At 44.1% G+C, this 25134-nt stretch overlaps 1 protein-coding gene across 1 annotated transcript; it reads left to right on the forward strand.

The window, feature by feature from the left end:
• The first annotated feature begins 1232 nt into the window (after positions 1 to 1232).
• C7H3orf62 (chromosome 7 C3orf62 homolog) lies at positions 1233 to 17875 on the forward strand. The gene is given in 5 exon segments (XM_073352716.1): positions 1233 to 3443; positions 3446 to 3545; positions 10382 to 10811; positions 12638 to 12729; positions 17574 to 17875. Coding segments are annotated over 5 exon segments (927 nt in total). The 5' UTR covers positions 1233 to 3392; the 3' UTR covers positions 17828 to 17875.
• The last annotated feature ends 7259 nt before the right edge of the window (positions 17876 to 25134 follow it).

Below are 25134 nucleotides of genomic sequence, written 5' to 3' on the forward strand. Positions count from 1 at the left end.
CGGGTAGTGATCGATCTATCGGGGATCGATTTATTGTGTCTCGTCTAGACGTGATAAATCGATCCCCGAATGCGCTCCCTGTCGACTCTGGAACTTCAGATCATGAGAGGCAGAAGTGGAGTCGATGGGGGAGTGGCAGCGGTTGACTCGCCGTCGTCCTCACAGCCAGGTAAGTCGACCTAAGATACACTGACTTCAGCTATGCTATTTGCGTAGCTGAAGTTGCGTATCTTAAGTCGACCCCGCCCAGTGTAGACCAGGGCTAAGAGCCTTGATATGGGAGTAAGGGACTGTCAAGATTGTTCCTCGCAGTGTCAAAGACCCTTCAAAAAGTGCCTTGGATTCACATCATACTCCATTAATCAGACATGCCAATGGCACCAGGGTGTTATCCATGCTAATAAAGCTGTTGGCATTGAACTGCGTCCTGGAGAAATTCCTGGGAGAATGTCTGCAGCTCCATGGGGTGCAACAGTTTAGCTCACTCTGGCAGAGAGGAGAGCCCCCAGCACACACATCCTCATTATTATTGGTCAGAGCCATGTTGCACTGTCCTGGGAGTTATGTTCACTTATTCTAAGCTGAGCTGAGCTGAGCTACCCATGTTATTTTCAAAGCTGTCTCAAGTCCTCTCTTTTTCTTGCACTGCGATTTCACTACATTTACTATATTTGGTTCTGCATAGATCTGCTACAGTTCCCTATTAAATCTTCTTTTCCACCTATCATCCCCCCAGTTGGTCCAACAATCCATCTCAACACTTTACTTTGAAGATATTTAGCTGTCTTTCTTCCACCTTAGTAAGGTCTCACATCTACATAAAGCAATAGGCCATATAATGGTCTTGTAGCTTGGTCTTCTCAGCTGTTTGAAACTAAAAAATCTCTGCAGAGAAAAGCAACAGGTGTTCCCACTCTGTAACCCTGCCTTAATTTCCTCCTTCCCCAAATTGTCATTGGTAATTAAAGCTCCTCAGTATTTAGTGTCTGACTTGTTGATATCTATGGTTATTGATTGCTAGTAGGGCTGTCGATTATTCACAGTTAACTCACGCGATTAACTCAAAAACATTAATCGCGATTAATAGCAGTTTTAAACAATAGTACACCAATTGAGATTTATTAAATATTTTGGATGTTTTTCTACATTTCCATACATATTGTATTGTAATTGAAATCAAAGTGTATATTATTTTTGATTACAAATATTTGCACTGTAAAAGTGATAAACAAATAGTATTTTTCAATTCACCTCATACAAGTACTGTAGTGCAATCTCTTTGTCGTTAAAGTGCAATTTATATATGCTGGAGGATAAGGCACTCCAGGACTTTGAAGATGACAGATTGTAGAGAGATTTATCAGCAGCTTCCTGCCCTGTATAGGTTCTTTCTGGATTTTAGAAGGGCCATCACTTTTGACATTCTCCAGATCCTTGACAGGTTATCCTCATTGACAATCTGCATCAGAAATTTGGATAACCATTGACTGCTGTTGGTTCCAAGGTGTTTCAGGAAATCTGGCAAAATGTTGTATCCTGCCACCATTCCGGGTTTGATGTTGCTCAGTATAGTGTCTAGTTCATGGCATTATGATATGTTCTGTCTTATTATCTATCCCTTTCCTAATGGCTCCTAACATTCAGTTCGCTTTTTTGACTACCCCTGCACATTGAGCAGATGTTTTCAGAGAATGACTCCAAGAACTTTTTCTAGAGTGGTAACAGCTGAGTTAGACTCCATATTTTTGTATTTGTAGTTAGGATTATTTTTTCCAGTGTGCATTGTTTTGCAAGTATCAAAATTAAATTTCATCTGCCATCTTTGTTGCCCAGTCAACCAGTTTTATGAGATACCTTTGTAACTCTTCGCAGTCTGCTTTGGACTTAACCATCTTGAGTAATGTAGTATCATCTTCAAATTTTGCCAGCTCACAGCTTATCCCCTTTTCCAGATCATTAATGAATATGCTGAACAGAACAGGTCCCAGGACAGATCCTTGGGCGACCTTGATATTTATCTCTTACCACTGTGAAAACTGGCCATTTATTCCTACCCTTTGTTTCCTATCTTTTAACCAGCAACTAATCCATGAGACACCGTCCCTCCTACCCCATGACTACTTACTTGGTTTAAGAGACTTTGATGAGGGACCCTGTCAAAGACTTTCTGAAAGTCCAAGTACACTATATCCACTGGATCACCCATGTTGAGGCATGATGACAAAAGCTGTGTTGACTCTTCCCCAATATATCATGTTCATCTGTGTATCTGATAATTCTGTTCATTACTATAGTTTCAACCAAGTTGCCTGGTACCGAACTTAGGATTACCAGCCTGTAATTGCCAGAATTGCCTCTGGAGTCGTTTCAGGATGGAAGAAGAGTTCTATGTAAGCTCAATAGCTTGTCTCTCATCAATAAAAGATATTATCTCACCCATCTTGCTTCTCTAATATCCTGGGACCAAAACAGCTACAGCAACACTGCATAGCTCAATCTCAGACAGTTCCTCAGATTTGTTATCTAAAAAGAATGGCTCAGGTGTGGGAGTCTCCCTCACATCCTCTGCAGTGAAGACCAATTAAAGAATTCATTTAGATTCTCTGCAATGGCCTTGTCTTCCTTGAATGCTCCTTTAGCACTTTGGTCGTCCAGTGGCTTCACTGGTTGTTTGGCCGGCTTCCTGATTCTGATATACTTAAAAACTTTTTTTGTGTGTGTTGATTTTTGTGTCTTTTGCTAGTTGCTTTTCAAATTCTTTTTTGGCCTACCTAATTACACTTGACTTGCCAGAGTATATGCTCTTTTCTATCTTCCTCAGCAGGATTTGCCTTCCATTTTTTAAAGGGCGCCTTTTTGCCTGTGTGATGGGGCACCTGCCTTACACTGGGCACTAAGGGGTTAATAGAGCCCTAGGGAGGCTGTGCAGGAGGCAGCCAATCAGTGAAGGGCTGAGAGAGCAGCCAATCAGGGCCTGGCAGGCCCATATAAGAAGGGCTGAGGGGCAGATAAACTTCAGTAGCTGCTTGGAGCTTGAGAAGGGAAGATCAGGGGGAAGGTTGCTAGCATCCTGGACAGAGCAGTGCTGCTAGCATTGATTGGGGAGCTGCAGCGATTCGCAGGCTGAGGCCCTGAGACAGGGATGAAAAGGTTTCTGGGGAGCCACGGGGAGGTGGCCCAAGGAAATCAACTGAGGAGTTGGAGGGAATGCAGCAAATGGCAGCTATCTGTGGGGTCCCTGTGTTGGGAGCCAGAGTAGTGGGCAGGCCTGGGTTCCCCCACCCCCAACACCATTGAGGAAGTGGCCAGACAACTGGCGGCAGTTGCCACTGAGGGAAGTGGCTGGACAGAAACCTGCAGTTCCTCCGGAAGGGGGGAGAACAGAATATGTCATGGCTGGAGGGCTCTGTCCTGAAGAGGACGCCGTGGTCCTTGGAACGACATGGGTCCAGGAACAGAAGTGATGGCGGGTGAGACAGCACCAGAAGAGGGCACACTGGCTAGCAGAGCTAATCCCCAGGAAGCCAGCAGGAGGTGCTGCAGTGGTGAGTTGCACACTGTTACAACCTCTAACTGCCTCTTTGACTCTGCTGTTTAGCCATAGTGGCATTTTCTGGTCCTCTTACTGGTTTTTTTAATTTTTTTTTTTTTATTTGGGGCATACATTTAGTTCAAGCCTCTATTGTGGCGTTATAAAATAGTTTCCATGCAGCTTACAGGCATTTCACCCTTGCGACTGTTCCTTTTAATTTCTGTTTAACTAGCTTTTTCATTTTTGTGTACTTCCCCATTTTGAAGTTAAATACTCCTGTGGTAGGTTTCTTTATATTCCCCTGCCCCACACACACTAGGATATTAAATTTAATTACATAATGGTTGTTATTATTGGGTGGTGCAACTACATGAATCCCTAGGCCCGGATCCTGTGCTCCACTTAAGACTACATCAAGGATTGCCTCTCCCCTTGTGGTTTCTAGGCCTAGCTGCTTGAAGAAGCAGTCATTAACGGTGTCTAGATACTCTCTCTCTGCATCCCATCCTGAAGCGACATTTACCCAGTCAATATGGGGGGAGTTGCAATCCCCCATTATTATTGGGTTTTCTAGAGCAGACTAATTCATCCCACCTTTTTGAATGGACACCAGTTGCTGTGCCCAGGAAAGACCTCTTTAATGACTGTCTGATGGATTCAGAACCTAGAGAGTTGTCTGTGTTGTAGAATCTATTTCCTAGTTCAAGATACTCAAATTAGGCATCCATCTAATTTTTGAAATCTGGATGGCTTCTAAAGTAGCAGGGTTTAGTTCTCTGTGTGTTCATATTTACACTCTTGTTAGAAAACAAGGCACATATGATGTCTTCAAATTTCCACGTAGCAATGGCTTATACAGTCATGCTTTTATGAATGGCCAGCACACAGTCATACATCTATCAGAAGGGGTGAAAGGCATGAGGCAAAACCCAAGTATAATGAACTGAACCCTAGGATGGTACGAGGATGCATTGGGGATTAGTGTCATTTAAATTCTACAGCTAGATAGCAAGGTGGGTAGATGAACAGATAGGTATTTTAATGTGGTGATTTTGGAATACTGAATTTACATATTGTGACCTTGCACTCCATATTTTTATAAAAATGTTTATAAGTGTGGATATGATATAACTGGAGTATGCTTTATGCAAAAGGTCTCTTGTAAAGTATCATTACAAAGCTTATAATCTGAGTGTGGTCATGCTATTTGTATGAATGTATCATTCTTGTATTTGAAACTAGGAATATGAAATATAACCCTGAAGTCCTATTGTAATTATGCAAAGTGTTGGCCGTTAATGGTGGTTTGAACTCTTGATGGCTCCCATTAATCAGGACAATTGGTTGTAAATGGCTCTCTTTACTTGTAAGACTTCCTGTGTGCCAACAAGTGAGTAATGAAGTCTCACAGGACATGTGATCATGTCACCTGAACTGAATCCATCATTAACCTGGTGCTTTTCCATTTAGAAGGAGGGGTGGGAACCCAGAGAGAGAGACAAAGGATTCCCGCCTTGTGCCAAAGCTATTAAAGGGGGTGGAACAGAACAAAGGGGCTGCAGTCATGAGAAATCCCCTTTGTTACCACCTGAGCTGGAACTAACAAGAACTGTACCGGGGAAAGGATTGGGCCCAGACAAGGAAGGAGTCTCGTCTGTGAAAGAAGCTTATTGGAACATCTCTGAGGGTGAGATTTTACCTGTATTCAGTTTCTTAATGTATTAGGCTTAGACTTGCATGTGTTTTAGTTTGCTTGGTAACCTACTTTGTTCTGTCTGTTGTTACTTGAAACCACTTAAATCCTACTTCTTATGCTTAATTTTAAAAAAGGTTATTTTATTAACCCAGAGTAAGTGATTAATACCTGGGGGAGCAAACAGCTGTGTGTATCTCTCTATCAGTGTTATAGAGGGTGGACAATTTATGAGTTTACCCTGTATAACCTTTATTCAGAGTAAAATGGATTTATTGGGGTTTGGATCCCATTGGGAGCTGGGTGTCTGGGTTCTGGAGACAAAAATACCTGCTGAGTGGCTTTCAGTTAAAGCCTGCAGCTTTGGGGGCATGGTTCAGATCTGGGTCTGTGTTGCAGCAGACTGGTGTGTCTGGCTCACGAAGGCAGGGTTCTGAAGTCCCATGCCTTTAGGGAAAACGGGCTCAGAGGTAGTTTCAGCACGTCAGGTGACAGTCCCAAGGGGGTCTGTGTGACCGAACCAGTCACACACATAATGGAAATACTTTGCAAGAGAAACATTCTCATGCAAAAGTAACAGCTCTGCAGTCAGGGAATATCTGGATGTATTGGAGATCTGGTGATGACCTCCCTTGGTCTCCAGCACCTTCAACTGGAATTTCATCCTCATTTTACACCATTGCTTATTTTAGGGCTTGTATTCACTGCAAGAAAAGTGGCATTTTTTTACCTCCAAAGTAACTAATGTGCATGAGCTATCCTGAGGTAAAAAAACAGTGAAGAGCAGGCACTTTACTTTTACAAGATAAACTAGAGGAGGTCAGCCTTGTACTCCTATCTGAAGGTGACCTGGTCTAGTTTACCTTGCGGTCCTACTCTTCACTATTTTTGCCTTGAGATAGCTCACTCACATAGGTACCATAAGATAAAATATTGAATTTTTCTAACAGTGAAAACAAGCCCTTAGTTATAGAATCAGAGGACTTGAAGGGACCTCAAGAAGTCTTCTAGTCCAGTCCCCTGCACTCATGGGAGGACTAAGTATTATCTAGACATCCTTGACAGGTGTTTTGTCTAACCTGCTCTTAATCTCCAATGACACAGATTCCACAACCTCCCTAGGCAATTTATTCCAGATCTTAACTATCCTGACAGGAAGCTTTTTGTATTGTCCAACCTAAGCTGCTCTTGCTGCAATTTAAGCCCATTACTTCTTGTCCTATTCTCAGAGGTTAACAAGAATGCGTTTTTTTTGTTGTTTTTTCTCCCTCCTCCTTGTAACAACCTTTTATGTACTTGAAAACTGTTATCATGTCCCCTCTCAGTCTTCTCTTTTCCAGACTAAACAAACCCAGTGTGACACTGCACCCCATATTCTGCATAAAATATTGTTGATATGAATATGCCATAACTAAGATATGTATTATGCAATATGGGGTCATGTGAGGTATCATTGGAAAGGTTCTGATCTACTGAATGTGTTTATCCAATATGTATGTGTCATTTCAGTATTTGAGGTTGGGAATACTGACCATGTAACAATTACAACCATGTATGTATCTGCCTACTGTCTGGTGGGCATTCCCCCAATCAGCCTCAATGGGCCATTAGAAAGAATAAGAGCAGATACTACTCTCCCATCTTCCTCAGAAGCTTCCGGGGTTGCTGCTTTGATACTAAAGGGTCAGGTGATTGGGTCACCTGGTACTAGACCCCCATCTTGGGCTTTCAGTGTCTTTCCATTAAGAGGGGGGTGGGAGGTCAGACTGGGAAACAAAAGATTCCTGCCTTATGTAAATTCTATTTAAGGCTGGGGAGTAAGGCAATCAAGACTCTTCTCCATTGCCTCCCTGTCCAAGAAGGAAGATTGCTAAAAAGACCTGAAGGGAAAGGCAGGGGCTGAGACAGGGGACAAGTCTGTAAAGAGAAATAACTGGAACTCTAAGCTCCAGAAACTGCAACCTGCTTAAAACATCATTTAGGGTGAGAAATTACATTTTGTAACCTGTTTCTTGTGTGTATTAAGCTTAATTTGCATGTTGTGTTTTGTTTGCTCGGTAATCTGCTTTGTTCTGTTTGCTATCCCTTTAATCACTTAACATTTAACTTTTGTAGTTAAACTTATTTTTTGTTTGTTACAAATCCCAGTTTGTACAATTCATGGGGGGTGCAAAAAGCTGTGCATATCTGTCTTCATGTTGAGGGAGGGGGCAATTTTTGAGTTTGCGCTGTGCAGATCTCTCTCTCTCTCCAGTTCAAGACAATATTATATTGGATTTACACTCCAAAGGAGGTGTGCACGTGAGTGTTAAGTAAATCACTGAGCTGAATCTTCCCCACAGAGCTAATTTCAGTCTGTCTGCAGCTGGGTGTCCTTATGTGTGGGTGGGTGGGTGCGTGCGCATGCACGCTAGAGAAGGCTTGAGGACCTGGCACAGCTAGGACAGGATGAGGAAACCCAGGCTGGTGGAACCAGTGGGACCCCAGCACATCAGGTGGCACATCAAATGGCACCAGATGGGGGGGGTTCACCCATCACACCCAAGTTTTCCAATCTTCCCTCATAGGTCACATTTTCTAGACCTTTAATCATTTTTGTTGCTATCTCTTGACTTTCTCCAATTTGTCCACATATTTCCTGAAATGTGGCACCCAAAACTGGACACAATACTCCAGTTGAAGCCTAATCAGCATGGAGTAGAGCGGAAGAATTACTTCTCGTGTCTTGCTTACAACATTCCTGCTAATACATCCCAGAATTATGTTTGTGCTTTTTTTGCAACAGTGTTACACTGTTTACTCTTGGGGGAATTCTGCGCCAAAAAATTAACAATTCTGGGCAAAATATTTTCAAATTCTGCGTATTTTATTTGTCAAAATAACACCATATAATCACACCAGTTTCAATTATTTTTGGTCATTTATTTCAGAATAGCTATCAGCAAGTACGTCTGTAACAGTACAGAAAACAAAAAAGATTCAGGAAATGTTTTCACAAATAGATTCCTTACCAGGCATATTGAAACTGAACTCTGAGTGTATGTGTATGGGGGTGGGGGGGATGTGAGAGAACCTGGATTTGTGCTGGAAATGGCCCACCTTAATTATGCACATTATAGGGAGAATGGTCACTTTGGATGAGCTGTTACCAGCAGGATAGTGAGTTTGTGTGTCTGGTTTTTGGGAGGGGGGTGAGAGAACCTGGATTTGTGCAGGAAATGGCCCAACTTTATTATCATGCACATTGTGTAAAGAGTTGTCACTTTGGATGGGCTATCACCAGCAGGAGAGTGAATCTGTGGGGGTGGGGTGGAGGGTGAGAAAACCTGGATTTGTGCTGGAAATGGCCCACCTGGTGATCACTTTAGATAAGCTATTACCAGCTGGACAGTGGGATGGGAGGAGGTATTTTTTCATAGTCTCTGTGTATATATAAAGTCTGCTACAGTTTCCACGGCATGCATCCGATGAAGTGAGCTGTAGCTCACGAAAGCTCATGCTCAAATAAATTGGTTAGTCTCTAAGGTGCCACAAGTACTCCTTTTCTTTTTGCGAACTCTGAGTAATAATTCATTTAAACTACAATACAGAACCATATTTCCTTCACCCTTCAGAAGCAGTGCAAAGGCTTGGGGGAGTTAGGGGTAATGGAGGAACTAAGGGAGAGAGATGTAATTGCTGGGAAGGAGCCTGAGTGTGAACTTGAAGGGTTGTTGGGTATGGGTGGGAGAAGTACGGAACATGTGTATGGTGTGTTGTTTTTTTTTTTTTTGGGTGGGGAGGGATTGTTAGGGAACTTCCCTCATGCAGACCCTGGCTGACCCCTAGCCTCTCCCATTCAGTCAGCACATCTGATCCTGTCCCCATGTGTCCCTCCACCCTATGTAGCTCAGCACCGTCCTCCCCCGCTAGCCCTTGTGAGCTCCTGGCCTGGCCTGACAGGTGCTGTGAAGAAGGCAGTGCAAGCCCTTTCTTTTCCTTAGCTGGCCAGGAACTGCTGCTGTTCTATCATCACAGTGCCCTCTTGTGGGCAAAAGGCAGAACTGCAGCAACATTTTGGCAAAAAATTTTTTCTGTGCAAAAAAATAAAAGTATGTGTGGCTCATTAATTATGGACATGCACAGTAGTGCAGAAATTCTCCCAGGAGTAATTGACTCATATTTATCTTGTGATCTACTATGACCACCCCCAGATCCCTTTCACAGTACTCCTTCCTAGCCAGTCATTTTCCTATTTTGTGTATGTGCAACTGTTCCTGCCTAAGTGGAGTACTTTGCATTTGTACTTACTGAATTTCATTCCATTTTCTTCAGATTTTTCTGGATTATTCTGAATTTTAATCCTATCCTCCAAAGCACTTGCAACCCTCCCTGCTTGGTATCATCTGCAAACTTTATAAGTGTGCTCTTTATGCCATTATCTAAATCACTGATAAAAGATATTGAACAGAACCAAACCCAGAATGTATCTCTGTGGGACTTCACTAGATATGCCCTTCCAGCTTGACTGTGAACTACAGATAACTACTGTCTGGGAAAGGTTTTCCAACCAGTTATGCACCTACCTTATACTAGTTCCATCTAGGTTGTATTTCCTTAGTTTGTTTATGAGAAGGTCATGGGAGACAGTATAAAAAGCCTTAATAAAGTCCAATATACCACACCTACTGCTTTCCCACCCACCCCTCTCCACAAGGCTTGTTACCCTGTCAAAGAAAGCTATTAGGTTGGTTTGACATGATTTGTTCTTGACAAATCCATGCGGACTGTTACTTATCACCTTATTATCTTCTAGGTGCTTGCAAACTGATTGCTTATTTGCTCCATTATCTTTCCAGGTACTGATATAATTTATTCTTTCTGCAGTTGTCTTTTACTTTCCTTATATGACAGGTTTCAGAGTAGCAGCCGTGTTAGTCTGTATTCGCAAAATGAAAAGGAGTACTTGTGGTACCTTAGACTAACAAATTTATTTGAGCATAAGCTTTCATGAGCTACAGCTCACTTAATTGGATGCATCTGATGAAGTGAGCTGTAGCTCACGAAAGCTTATACTCAAATAAATTTGTTAGTCTCTAAGGTACCACAAGTACTGCTTTTCTTTTTCCTTATATGCTTACAATACAGTGTGTAACTAGAAATCTCATCCCTTTTAGGTGAGATGTCAGAAAAACTAAGGAGATGCAGGAAGGAACTGACTGCAGCTATAGACAGGGCATTTGAAGATCTCACAGCTCCTTTCTGTCACTCAGAAGACTGCATCAATAAACAGAATTCAGACTTGCAGACAGACACACCTTCCTCCTTGCCCCAAATGAATAGAGGTAGTTACAGAAGAGATCCTACTTCTACCTTATCTTCCTACTTCGACCAGTCTGCAGCAGTCTCCTGTGTGCTGGAAAAAAAGAATCCTGTCTTCATACCAAACCTTATTCCAGTAAGCATTGCCCAAAATCCCTTATGCCCAAAGAGAGAACCTTTGACAAGTAAGGAAAATACTTGGCTACGTTCTTCCGTTTTTGTGCCTGATAGACAACTTCCAAGAACTCTGGGGGACAGCGAGAGATGGAGGAAAGGGCATGCAAGGTACAATTTGTATTCACAGTTCTTTGTCATGAATACTGTTAAGACATGGTCAGGGTGTCCAGTTTCAAGACTTCCAAGAGGAGGGAACTTCTGAGGAGATATGTGCAAGAATGTTTCCTCCAGAAGCTCAGACAGTAGATATTATTTCTGAGAGGGGGAATGGGCTCTAGTGCTTAGAGGGGCACTGAGAATCAGGACTCCAGGGTGCTATTTCCAACTCTGTCACAAGTATTCGCTGCAATTTTGGGCAACCTCTCTTGCCCACATTTATCCTTCTGCCTGTAGGTGGAGAATGCTGTTTGCCTCCCTCCTAATGCCTTGCTACACAGGGCTGTGAAGCGTATCTCCAGCCTGTGTTATGTAGGAGTTTAGGCTACGTTATCATAATGGTGTCTTCTGGCCTGACTCTGTGAATGGTTTAGTATTAATTATTATTTGCATTACAGTAGCATCTAGAGACTTCAGTCTCAGGGCTCCTTTGTGCTAGGTGCTGTACAGTAAGACAGTCTCTGTTCCAAAGAGCTTGAAATGCAACAAAATGCATGTCTGAGACAAATTTCAGGTGAGTCACCATGTGAAAAAACCTTCACATGCATAGGACCCTACCAAATTTATGGTCCATTCTAATCAATTTCACAGCCATTGGATTTGAAAACTAGCCACATTTTCAGATGTTCACATCTGAAATTTCAGTGTTGTAACTGTGGGGGGCCCAACCCCCAAAAAGGCGGCGGTGGTTGCCAAAGCTGTTGCAGAGGGATTGCACCCCTCACTTCTGTGCTGCCTTCAGAGCTGGGCTGCACAAGCTTCCTGCAGCTGGAGGAGGCTCCTGGAGGTGGAGGTGGGTCTGACCTCCCCCATGCTCTTGGAAGTGCTACAGCTGGGGGCTCCTATCTGCTAGTCCTAGCCAGTGTCTGATTAATGCATGGGCCCTGCCCTGGCCAATTTGGGGGGCCCCCTGGAAAAATGGGCACCCCAAGTCCTGGCACAAGCTGTAGGGGCAGAAACCCCAAGCCCTGGCAGAAGACATGGGGGCAGAAGCCCTGAGCCCCAGCAGGATGCATGGGGTGGAAGCTTCATTTGGAGCTGCGGGGGCAGAAGCCCCAAGACTGGGTGTCCCAAGCCCTGGCTGGCGCCATAGGCGTAGAAGCCCTGAGCCCCAGCAGAAGCCCTGGGGAGCAGAAGCCCCGAGCCTGGGCACCCTGAGCCCTGGCAAGAGCCATGGGGGCAGAAGCCCCAACCCCAGGTGCCCTGAACCTGGGTGTCCCAAGCCCCAGCTGGTGCTCTGGGGGCAGAAACCCCAAGCTCAGGTGCCCCGAGCCATGGCAGGAGCCAGTGCATGGAAGCCCCTAGGCTGGGTGCCCTGAGCTGCTGCAGAAGCCCCGAACCCAGCTCCAGGGCTGCTGCAGCACAGAGGTGAGAGTGGTACACCCTCACTTCTGAACTGCCTTTGGAGGTGGGTCTGGTCTCCCCACTGAGAAAGGACATGCAGGGGAAGGACAAGCCCCTACCTGGCCACAACTAGTAGCTAGGAGCCCCTGCCTGGGATGCTCCCAGCAGCAGGGGGAGATCAGATTTCACAGGGAAGGGCTTATTTCATGGTCCATGACATGACTTTTCACAGCCATTAAATTGGTAGGGCCCTGCACGTGCACATTAGAAGATGTCTCGGACTATACAACCATTGTCACCATACCTTCATTTGAATGTGTACCCTACATTTAGTCCTTATGTTTATAAAGCTCCATTTTTGCTGTCAACCATTTGACAAACTTCTGCAGTGCAGCTTGCCCAGAGAACCAAAACCATTCTGTTGTTCTGTCTAGCAAAGATGCTGAAAGATGCACGAAGTCAGAAGCAAACGTAGCAGTCCATGCTGTCCCCCGAGACATTCCACAGGCTCTTCCTGACACACCTGGTGAGTCTAGAGCTCTGCTCTTCTTCCTTGCACTCAGGGCAGGCTGGCTTTTCCAGCTCTGTGAAATCTTTTAAAAACATCATCTCACCCTTTTGTAGAAGGGATTGTGAGGACCTGTAAATGTAAGGCGACAGATAACAGGCAATGGAGCTGTTTGCCACGAAGCCACCTGTTCAAATCCAGCCAGATCAGGCATAACTAAAGTTACTAAAAACTAGGGTGTTGATTACTCTCAGTTAACTCACGTGATTAACTCAAAGAAATCAATTGCAATTAATCACTGTTAAACAATAGAATACTAATTGAAATTTATTAAATATTTTTGGATGTTTTTCTACATTTTGAAATATATTGATTTCAATTACAATACAGAATACAATGTACAGTGCTCACTTTATATGATTTTTATTACAAATATTTGCACTGTAGAAATGAAAGAAATACTATTTTTCAATTCACCTCATACGAGTACTATAGTGCAATCTCTTTATCCTGAAAATGCAATTTACAAATTTAGAGGTTTTTTTTTGAGTGCAGTTATGTAACACAAACCCCAATGTAAAACTTCAGAGCCTACAAGTCCACTCAGTCCTACTTCTTGTTCAGCCAATTGCTAAGACAAACAAGTTTGTTTACATTTACAGGAGATAATGCTGCCATCTTCTTATTTACAATGTCACTTGAAAGTGAGAACAGGTATTTGCATGGCATTTTTGTAGCTGGCATTCCAAGGTATTTACATGCCAGATATGCTAAACATTCATATGCCCCTTCATGCTTCGACCACAATTCCAGAGGACATGCTTCCATGCTGATGATGCTCATTTAAAAAATAATGCGTTCATTAAATTTGTGACTGAACTCCTTGGGGGAGAACAATGTCTTCTGCTGTTTTACCCACATTCTGCCATATACTTCATGTTATAGCAGTCTCAAATGATGACCCAGCACATCTTATTCATTTTAAGAACACTTTCACTGCAGATTTGACAAAACGCAAAGAAGGTACCAATGTGAGATTTCTAAGGATAGATACAGCACTAGACCCAAGGTTTAAGAATCTGAAGTGCCCTCCAAAATCTGAGAGGGAGAAGGTGTGGAGCATGCTTTTAGAAGTCTTAAAAGAGCAACGCTTTGATGCAGAAACTAGAGAACCGGAACCTCCAAAAAAGAAAATCAACCTTCTGCTGGTGGCATCTGACTCAGATAATGAAACTGAACATGAGTCAGTCCACAATATTTTGGATCGTTATCAAGCAGAACCAGTCATCAGCATGGATGCATGTCCTCTGAATGGGTGGTTGAAGCATGAAGGGACAAATGAATCTTGAGAGCATCTGGCACGTAAATATCTTGCAAAGCCAGCTACAACAGTGTCATGAGAATGCCTGGTCTCACTTTCAGATGACATTGTAAACAAGAAGCAGGCAGAATTAATTCCTGCAAATGAAAACAAACTTTGTTTGCCTCAGTGACTTGCTGAACAAGAAGTAGGACTGAGTGGACTTGGAGGCTCTAAAGTTTTACATGTTTTATTTTTGAATGCAGGGGTTTTTTGTACATAATTCTATATTTGTAGGTTCAACTTTCATGATAAAGAGAGAGTACTGTAGTGCAATGAGGTGAATTGAAAAATACTATTTTGTTTTACAGTGCAAATATTTGTCATCAAAATCAGTGAGCACTGTACACTTTGTATTTTGTGTTGTAATTAAAATCAATATTTTAAAATGTAGAAAACATCCAAAAATATCTAAATGGTATTCTATTCTTTAACAGTGCAATTAATCACGATTAATTTGTTTAATCGTTTGACAGCCCCACTAACAACCACTAGCTGCTTGGTGAATTAGATTAAATGTGTTTGGTGTCTCAGTCCAGTTCACTCTGGATGTATGGCCATGCACCCTAAGCGGCAGCATGATGAATATGCTCAGCAAAAAAAGCCAAGCACTGAGTTGACATTGACGCTAAACTACCCTCTCAATCCAGAGGTGATGCCTCCAGCCGAGGGAGATATACTGTTTTCTACAGTATTCTTGCCAGCAAGTTAAAGAAGTATGGGCTGGATGAATGGACTATAAGGTGGATAGAAAGCTGGCTAGATCATCAGGCTCAATGGGTAGTGATCAATGGCTCCATGTCTAGTTGGCAGCCGGTATCAAGCAGAGTGCCCCAAGGGTTGGTCCTGGGGCTGGTTTTGTTCAATATCTTCATTAATGATCTGGAGGATGGCGTGGATTGCACCCTCAGCAAGTTTGCAGATGACACTAAACCTGGGAGGAGTGCTAGATATGCTGGAGGGTAGGGATAGGATACGGAGAGACCTAGACAAATTAGAGGATTGAGCCAAAAGAAATCTGAGGCTCAACAAAGAGGAGTGCAGAGTCCCACACTTGGGACAGAAGAATCCCATGCACTACTACAGACTAGGGACAAAGTGGCTAGGCAGCAGTTCTGCAGAAAAAGACCGAGGGGTTACAGTAGACAAGAAGCTGGATATGAATCGACAGTGTGCCCTTGTTGCCAAGAAGGCTAATGGCCTTTTGGGCTGTATACGTAGGAGCATTGCCAGCAGCTCGAGGGACATGATCGTTCCCCTCTATTTGGAATTCGTGAGGCCTCATCGGGAGTACTGTGTCCAGTTTCCACAAGAATGATGTGGACAAATTGGAAAGAGTCTGCCGGAGGGCAACAAAAATGATTAGGGGGCTAGAGCACATGATTTATCAGGAGAGGCTGAGGGAACTGGGATTATTTAGTCTGCAGAAGAGAAGAATGAGGCAGGATTTGATAGCTGCTTTCAAAGAGGATGGATCTACACTGTTCTCAGTGGTAGCAGATGATAGAACAAGGAGTAATGGTTTCAGGTTGCAGTGGGGGAGGTTTAGGTTGGACATTAAACTTTTTCACTAGGAGGGTGTTGAAACACTGGAATGCCTTACCTAGGGAGGTGGTGGAATCTCCTTCCTTTAGAGGTTTTTAAGGTCTGGTTTGAGAAAGCCCTGCCTGGGATGATTTAGTTGGGGATTGGTCCTGCTTTGAGCAGGGGGTTGGACTAGATGACCTTCTGAGGTCCCTTCCAACACTGACTTAAATCTTCTGTATGATCAGTTCACCACCTTCAATGCTGCCGAGCTGCCCCAATAGCAAATCAGTGTACCCCTTACCCCAGGGGGCAGACATACTAGACAGGGTATCCCCTCTGCCAAGATGGAGACTCTACAGTGCTTCTGCCATGACCTCCTGCTCCCAAAAGTCTTTTTCCTCATCTTTGATGCCTTCGGCAGGACTGCTTGTACACAGCTCAGATCCACCACATCCCAACCTGCGCCTCTCTCTCCTACTAGCCTTGCTAGTAGATCATCATCACAGATCTGCACTGCCTGTGGTCTGGGCATATTCCTCAGCCATGTGCACAGCAGAAGAAAGGACCTTCCTTAGAGGTTTTTAAGGCCCAGCTTGACAAAGCCCTGGCTGGGATGATTTAGTTGGTGTTGGCCCTGCTTTGAGCAGGGGCTTGGACTAGATAACCTCCTGAGGTCCCCTCCAACCCTGCTATTCTATGATTCTTAGCAATTGATGCGCTGCAGGCTTACCCGAGCTGTGTGCAATCCCTCAATCCTGCCAAATGCAATATCAAATGACCTGAAAAAGTGGCACTGGGAGCATATTATCAAGACAAACATCCTGCCCCAGTTACTATATGCCTACAGCCCCCAAGCTTACTCTGAGAATGGTGCCATTTGAAGCTATATTCACTTGATTCTAAGGCCAGATTCAGACTTCCCAGAATGCTCGCTACTAAGGCAGGCCTTTCACTTGGTATTGGGGCAGGATACAGAGACCTCACCCTGGGTATGTATAGAATGGGAACTTAACAGACCTCTTTCACTGCCATATATTCTGGGCTTATAAAACATGTCACTCCCCAATCCTTGCCTCTGCCATCTATACCACCAAACAAGAGATGCAGCCCAGATTTTGTTGTAGGGGAAAACCTATGACTAGGAAGGAGTGGATGAAAAGGGACATTTTCACACTTTCACAGCTCTGCCAATGACACCCCTATGTGCTTCTCAAACCTTGGTACTCCGCCCTGCAAAAGTCATATTTTTGCCAATATCTACAACTATGCTATGTACCGGCTCAGCTCAATGAATGAGCAACAAGCTGGCACATGAAATTCAGTATTGATAAACGCCAGGTAATGCACACTGGAGGAAAAAAATTAATTACCCACACAGCTTATTTGGAGCCCTGAAAAGCTGTATCAGGAAAGGCGACTAAGCATCACTGGACAGCTCAGTGGAGACCGCTGCTCAATGCGCATGTTGGGATTCATAAGGGATGGGATGGGATGGAGAGTGATGCAGAAAATATAATACCTTTATCTCCATCAACGGTAGAGCTTCATCTGGATAATGTGTGCAGGAGTGGTTACCCCTTATCAAAGAGACAACTGCAGAACTAGATGGGGGTTCAGAGAAGGATGACAAGAATGATCCAGGGCTTGGAGAACTCCTGTATGCTGAAAGATTAAAATGACTGGGATTGCTCACTTTAGAGAGAAGACATAAGAGGGGCAGGATAAAAATTTACAGAACACCCATGGTTCTGAGCCGCCCCCACAGCAAACCAATGTGGGGAGCCCAGTGCTCACAGCATACTAGGATACAAAAGGTCTCCTCAGCCAGTAGATGATGGGAGAGGTGTTGGTGCCCATGTAAAGATCCCTGAGTGGTTATAATGTAGCTATAGATATTTACAGCCTCTCTTACTCTGCTTCAATTACTGATTACACTTACGGACTGGTTTTCATGGCATTTTCCTTTATTTTGTAGGGAACCCAAACAGTTTGGGTATAGAGGAGTTATCAGGACAGCTGGCCCTAGTGAATGAGTTAAGCAGAGTTCACAGGCACTCAGGTGAGCCCCCCCTTACAGACCATGTTTTAGCCATCTTTATGGATGCGAGCAGCAGTTCTGAGACAAGGCACCGAAGGCCAAACATCGAGGATGAAGAGATTATCCAGACAGTTCTGGATTTGGAAGAGGATTACAGCACGGCCATCTCTGCTCTGCACCAGCTGAACTAGGGAAACTGGATCAAAGGTTTACATAGAAACAGTTCTCAAACATAGAGCCTTTCTGGGGAAAAAATGGCAGATTCCATGTAGTATAAAGGTTCAATTAAAATAATAGTAATTTATAAACTCAGTTTATTCTCAAACTCTCCCTTCTTTATGCTAGTGTTTTGTACTATTCATGTTTTCTTCTGAGTGCTGTTTGTTTTTTTTTTCTCATAAGAAGGGATGTTTCATTATCTATGACTGACTTTCTCCACCAATATTGCATCTGCAGATTCAAGTCTCCTGGGGTACAGAACCATTGTGAACAAAAGAAAATGTTAAGGGGCTGGCGCACTAGACATGTAGACATTATTGTGGAGCCAAACATATACAAGTTCTTTTATACTTCACCGATTCACTGTTCCTCTCAAATACAATAGAAACACACCAGTCCTAGACAAAAGCTACATTATACGAGAATCAGTTGAGAATATACACAGTTTGTGCTAAGACACACAATGAGTTACACCTAGCAAGGGACATAAAAAGCAGTAAGAAGTGGTTCTAGAAATATGTTAGACCTACATGTTCTTTCCCCTTTCTCTTCTATTAACTAATGGGAAAGGAGAGCAAATAACGGATGACACACAGAAGGTTGAAATGTGTAATGCTTTTTTGGCTTCAATCTTCACTGTGACCAGATGCTTAAAACAATTAATATTAACAAGGGGCAAGGAACTCATACCAAAATAGGGAAAGAACAGGTTAAAGAATTTTTATATGTATTCAAGTTAGTAGGGCCTGATGAAATTCATCCTATGGGCCTTACAGAACTAGCTGAAGCAAACTCTGAACCATTGGTGATGATCTTTGAGAACTTATGGAGGACAGCTGAGGTCCTAGAAGAGAGGGGAAGAGCAAACATAGTACCTATCTTTAAAAAGGACTGGCTGGCCAGTGGGTGGGCGGGGTGGTGAAGAGGCCAGTGGCTGGGGGCCAGGTGAGCTGGCAGCGGGGGACAGAGGCTGAGGAGGTGAGCGGGCGACGGGGGTGAGTAGGTGAGCTGGGGGGGAGATGACGAGCCGGGGGGGGTGGGCGGGCAGTGGTGGTAATACCAGATTTACCACGGCACCACTGGCGCTGGGCCCACAGGTCCAAAGGGGCCCCGGCCCAGCCTGCTCTTCTCCATTCACCTGCTCTCTCCTGTGGGGGCAGAAGCTTGATGCTGCCGGCAGCTGGGGCTCCTGCTGCAGTAGGTCTCTGCTGGCAGCCAAGCTCCTCCCTGGCCTCTTCCCCCAGCATGCTACGTTCCCTCCCCTCCCCCTCTTCCTGCCGCCGCTTGCTGGCAGGAGGGAGGGGGAAGAGCGGAGCCTCAGCACACTCGCTGCTCTGGGGTGGAGGAGGAGGAGAAGAGGAGGGAGCATGGCCTTGGGGAAGGGGCTGGAATCGGGGCATACCCCCTCCAGCCCCTGCTGTGAGCACCCCCACAACCCCAGCCCACACCCCCAGCCCTCTGCCCACCCTGACCCCTGCACCCCCCTAGCCCCCTGCCCTGACCCCTGTACCTCTTCACACAGCCCACACCTCCCCAGCCCCCTGCCCTGACTCCTGAACCCCCCTCATACACACCCAACCCCTGCCCTGATCCCTTCCCCAGCGCCTCCCCCACAACCTTCCTATTACCAGCAGGAGAGTGAGTTTGTGTGTGTATGGGGGTGGGGGTGGGTGAGAGAACCTGGATTTGTGCTGGAAATGGCCCACCTTGATTATCATGCACATTGTAGGGAGAGTGGTCACTTTGGATGAGCTATTACCAGCAGGATAGTGAGTTTGTGTGTGTGGTTTTTGGGAGGGGGGTGAGGGGGTGAGAGAACCTGGATTTGTGCAGGAAGTGGCCCAACTTGATTATCATGCACATTGTGTAAAGAGTTGTCACTTTGGATGGGCTCTCACCAGCAGGAGAGTGAATTTGTGTGGGCGGGTGGAGGGTGAGAAAACCTGGATTTGTGCTGGAAATGGTCCAACCTGATGATCACTTTAGATAAGCTATTACCAGCAGGACAGTGGGGTGGGAGGAGGTACTGTTTCATATTCTCTTTGTATATAAAGTCTGCTGCAGTTTCCACGGTATGCATCCGATGAAGTGAGCTGTAGCTCACGAAAGCTCATGCTCAAATAAATTGGTTAGTCTCTAAGGTGCCACAAGTACTCCTTTTCTTTTTGGGAAAAGAGGGTTTGTTTCCACGGGGCGGGCAGCGCTTGGGGGGGAGGGGTTGTTTCCGCGGGGGGTTTTGGCCCTCAGCTGTTTTCTTTGGAGTAATATGACCCTTGCCGCTTTACGAGTTGTGCAGGCCTGTATTAAACAATCAAACTGTAAGCACCTAGAGAATAATAGCGTTATAAGTAATAGCCAAGATCAATTTGTCAAGAAGAAATCATGCCAAACCAATCTGATTTCCTTCTTTGACAGGGTGACCAGTCTCATGAATAGGGGGGTTGATGGGTTTCACCAGGCGTGTCACCTGGAACTGGGGTACCACTGAGTCCCCTGACCCATCAGCTTGGGCTCCCTTTTACACTGTATTGCTGTGACAAGCTGCAAAGCCCGCCAGCCTGCACTTTCACCAGCATACATACAGGTAGGGGCACACCTAGTTGCAGTTACATGCAGACTCTCTGACCAGCCCCTGCATGGGAAGACTACAGCTAGGGCAACTATCAGCTCCTCAGCATGCACCCCTTCTGGAGTATAAACCCAAAATTATACCATCTTGCACTTCACAGGGAACTATACAGCAAAAGCTCATAAAATTCACCCCTCCCTCAATGTGGAGAGGACTATACAGCAGCCCTGCATTATGATTCCCACACACTGGGTTAGATAAAGGGAAAACAAGTTTATTAACTACAAAAGATAGATTTTATGTGATTATAAGTGATAGCAAGCAGCTCAAAGCAAATTACCTAGCAAACAAACACCACCACAAACTAAATTTAATATACTAAACATATAGGGTAAGAAGCTGCTATTCGTATCATCTCTTTGAATATAAGTAGGCTGCATATTCTTAAGACGCAAGCTGCACTTGCTTACAGCGTGGAATCCCCAGGTGTTCCATTCACAGGCTAAAAATCCCTTTAGCCTGGGACCATCACTTCCCCCAGTTCAGGCTTTGTGCCTCAGGTGTTTCCAGGTGTGGTGTTGTAGGGAGAGGGAGGTACCATCATGATGTCATTTCCACCTTTTATATCTTCTCCCCACTTGCTGGAAAGCTCTTTTGCTGTGACCTGGGTCAAACAGTTCCCACTGTGTAGTGCTATCTCTGAGAGGTTTCTATTGTACACAGTTCCTGGGGTAACCCTTGTGTGTGTGTGCATTTCCTCAATAAGCCATTAACATTCGTTTGGCCTTTTTACTGTTGTACCTCAAAGGCTGCTTGTGGGTGTTTTCAACCTCAGGCCATGTTTCAGTAACACATACATAGCCAAACTTCATAATTTCACATACAATGATCGCACACACAATCAAATGAGATATTAATGTCTAGCAGATTAAAACTTTTAGAATGATACTTCATAAGGCATACTTTGTACAAAACATATCTTAATTACATGACAGTGGTGAATATTGCAGTGCCAGGGTGTCACAGGGGGAAACAGTAGACATGAAATATTTTGACTGTGGTAAGGCTTTCAACACAGTCCAATATGACATACTCATGAGCAAACTAGGGAAATATGGTCTAGATGAAAGTACTATAAGGTGGGTGTATTCAGGGCCAGCGCTAGACCAAATGGCATGTCAAGCGAAGGGCATCTTCGGTGCTCCCTCCCCATTTGTTAAATGGCTGAAAATAGTCTAGGAGGTTCAAGGAAAATGTAGTTCTCAGAAAGCCTGGAAGGTTCCACAAGATTCTACAAAGGTCCAGAACATTCTAGGAGGTTAGTAAATGAATCCACATAAACAATACCTGAAATATTTTACTTCAAACATTCTATTTTCCCTTTTGTTGCTAAAAACAAAAATGGCACCCTCCAAGCCCAGCACCCAAGGCAGTTGCCTGGGTCACCCGCCCCTAAATCCAGCCCTGGGTGCATGCAGTGTAGGTGTAGCCGTGTTGGTCCCGCGATATTACAGAGACAAGGTGGGTGAAGTAATATCTTTTATTGGACCAACAACAGAGCTAAAGAAGAGTGCTGTGTGGCTCAAAAACTTCTCTCTCTCTCTCTCTCACCAACAGAAGTTAGTCCAGTAAAAGATATTACCTCACCCACCTTGTCTGTCTAGAGTGGGTGCACAGCTGGTTGAAAAAAACATACGTAAGTGAGTAGTTATCAATGGTTCACTGTTAAACTGGAAGGACGTATCTAGTGAGGTCCCCTCCCCCTGGGTGTCTGTCATGGATCCAGTAACAGTCAATATTTTAAGTAATGACTTGGATGCTGGAATAAAATGTACACTTATAAAATTTGTGCATGACAGCAAGATGGGAAGGGTTGCAAGCACTGTGGAGGACAGTATTAGAATTCAAAATGATCTTGATAAATTGATAATTGGTCTGAAATAGATGAAATTCAATAAAGGCAAGTGCAAAGGTATAAGAGTTAGGAAGGAAAAATCAAATGCACAAATACATAATGGGGAATACGCGGTTAGGCAGCAGAATTGCAGAAAAGGATCTGTGGATCACAAATTGAACAGGACTCAGCAATATGCTATTGTTCTGAAAAAGGCAAGTATCATTCTAGCATGTATTAATGGCAGACGGCAGGTCTCTCTCTCTATTCAGGATTGGAGAGGCCTCAGCTGGAATACTGTGTCCAGTTTTGCACAATACACTTTAGGACAGATGTGGATAAATTGGAGAGAGTCCAGACGAGCGCAACAAAAATGATAAACTGTTCAGAAAACGTGACCAACAAGTAAAGGTTGAACAAACTGGGCATGTTTAGTCTAGGGAAAAGAGGACTAAGAGGGTGCAGGGGGGCTGATCACAGTCTTCAAGTGCTTCAAGAGCTGCTACTAAGAGGATGGTGATCAATTGTTTGCTATGTCTACTGAGGGTAGGACAAGAAGTAATGGGCTTAATTTTCATCAAAGGAGATTCAGGTTATATATTAGGGAAAAACTTTCTAACTATAAGGAAAATTAAGCAGTAGAACAGGTTAGCTGAGGGAAGTTGTGGGATTGAAGGTTTTTAAGAGCAAGTTAGACAAACACCAGGCAGGGATGGTCTAGGTTTACTTAGTCCTGCCTCAATTCAAGGGGCTGGACTAGATGACCTCTTGAGGGCCCTTCCAGCCCTACATTTCTATGATTCTATCATTCATTCTGTAAAAAAGACATAAGTGTTCAATAAATATTTCTGTTCTGCATTTGGGGAAAAAGAGAATATATTCTCATGATATGGTGATAACACTCTTTCCATTCCACTCGTATCTCTGGAGGATGTTAAAGAGCAGACCCCAATGTTAGACATTTTAAATCAGCGGTTCAGATAGCTTGCATCCAAGAAGTTTAAAAGAGCTCATTAAGTTCATGCTTTAAACACCAGTAGTCCATCAATGATTGAAGTTAAGCATGTGCTGTATATGGGCCAGAGGATTTAGCATCTTGCATGACTGAGCCTCAGCTGTGCAGGAAATTCAGAGTTTAACCTTAGCTTAAAAGAAATCTAGACATTTTTATTCTGATATACATAGATTTCAAGGTCAGAAGGGACCATTTTGGATCATCCAGTGGTGCAGAAAATTTATTGGCTCAAAGTACCAACTTCTAAAAATAATCGCTGTTTGAAGTATAACATGTAAATTTCTCCTTTCTGTGCACATTTTGTAAGACATTAATAGCCATAACTTCAGTATTTCTGGATTCACAGTAACATTAATGCATAAGGAAGCCTGAAATGTTAACATCCGTTGAAGTGAGCTGTAGCTCACGAAAGCTTATGCTCAAATAAATTGGTTAGTCTCTAAGGTGCCACAAGTACTCCTTTTCTTTTTGCAATATCCTTTTTAACCATCTCAGGTTTTTAGATAGTGAATCAAAAAGCCACAATGAAGCAGCACTTATTATTATGTCTTTCATCGTATACAAATAAGAAAAAGGGTATTCTCATCCCCGACTTTCCTCTGAAGCTGTATTGGGCTGTCATACTTGGGTCTAGTTTCTGTTGTTTCGTGTATGGGTATTGGGTGGTCTGTGATAGGTCGGACTAGATGACCTGGTGACCCTTCTGGCCTTAAAGTCTGTGACTCTCTGTCACGAACAAAGGCAGCTAAGAGGAGAGCTTCAGAGGATGTAGCTGTGGACTCTGTGCTTGGAGGTAGCTGGACATGGTGAGTGGTGTGTTTGGCCCATCTGTGGGTTGTTTGTTTATTTGGTCTCTGTGTATAGACTCCAAGGCTGTGCCACAGCTGAGTAAGCAAAGAAGACAGGTCTGTTTGCTGGTTCCTTGATAAGGACCGCAAGGCTCTGACCCTGGGAGTGCTGATCAGCCCAGCTGTCTGAAGTCTCTGAGTGGTTCATCGCTCCCTGGTGGAGAAGGGTGGCACTGACCTGAGCTAAGCAGGGAGACTTTATATAAAAGGTCACTTGCTTTGCAAACTCAAGAGCTGCGAACAGAGGCAGCTCACAGGGGAGTTCAGGAAAGCATTTGGAGAGGGAGTTGTGGGAGACTCTTTCCAGGTTCAGCTTTAAGTGCGATTTTGTGGTGGTCAACAATGGAACAGTGGTGGTGACCTGTAAAGGATATGCCCCATGGGTGCCTGCCTTCATGACTGGCAGCTGTGCAAGGGTGTGGCTGGGCTGTTTGCCCATAGACAGGGGAGAGTCCCCCTTACCCTCCTGCCTAAGGTCAGTATGGGGGTTGTAGACCCCATTATAGTACCTCATATGGGCATTCATGCAACTTTAATTGTCATATTGCCTGACTTTTAATATCTAACTGTGAAACATTCAGATACAATAATATAGTATTTGTATGGATTTTTTTGTGATTTGTTTTCATTTTAAAAAATTATTATTCTTTTGCACTTTATGACTAGACAGCAGCAAAATGATATCTTCCTCACCTGTGAGGTATGCAGTGAACATGTGTACTAACAGCATGCATGCACAGCCCAGCATATCTTCACTCAGTGTTGGCAAAAAGTACCAACAAAAACAACAGCACAAAATTTCAGACCCAAGCCTAGAATCTACAGGCGAGATACAAAAAGGACGTAGGCTTACTATTGCTGCATGTAACTTTTAGCTACCATGCTGCCTGATGGAATCCTCAGCCCTGAGTTAGGTGCCCAGGCTCCCTATACAATGTGTTAGGTGCCTAAGA

Source organism: Lepidochelys kempii, chromosome 7 (assembly GCF_965140285.1).
Source record: "Lepidochelys kempii isolate rLepKem1 chromosome 7, rLepKem1.hap1, whole genome shotgun sequence".
NCBI lineage: Eukaryota > Metazoa > Chordata > Testudines > Cheloniidae > Lepidochelys > Lepidochelys kempii.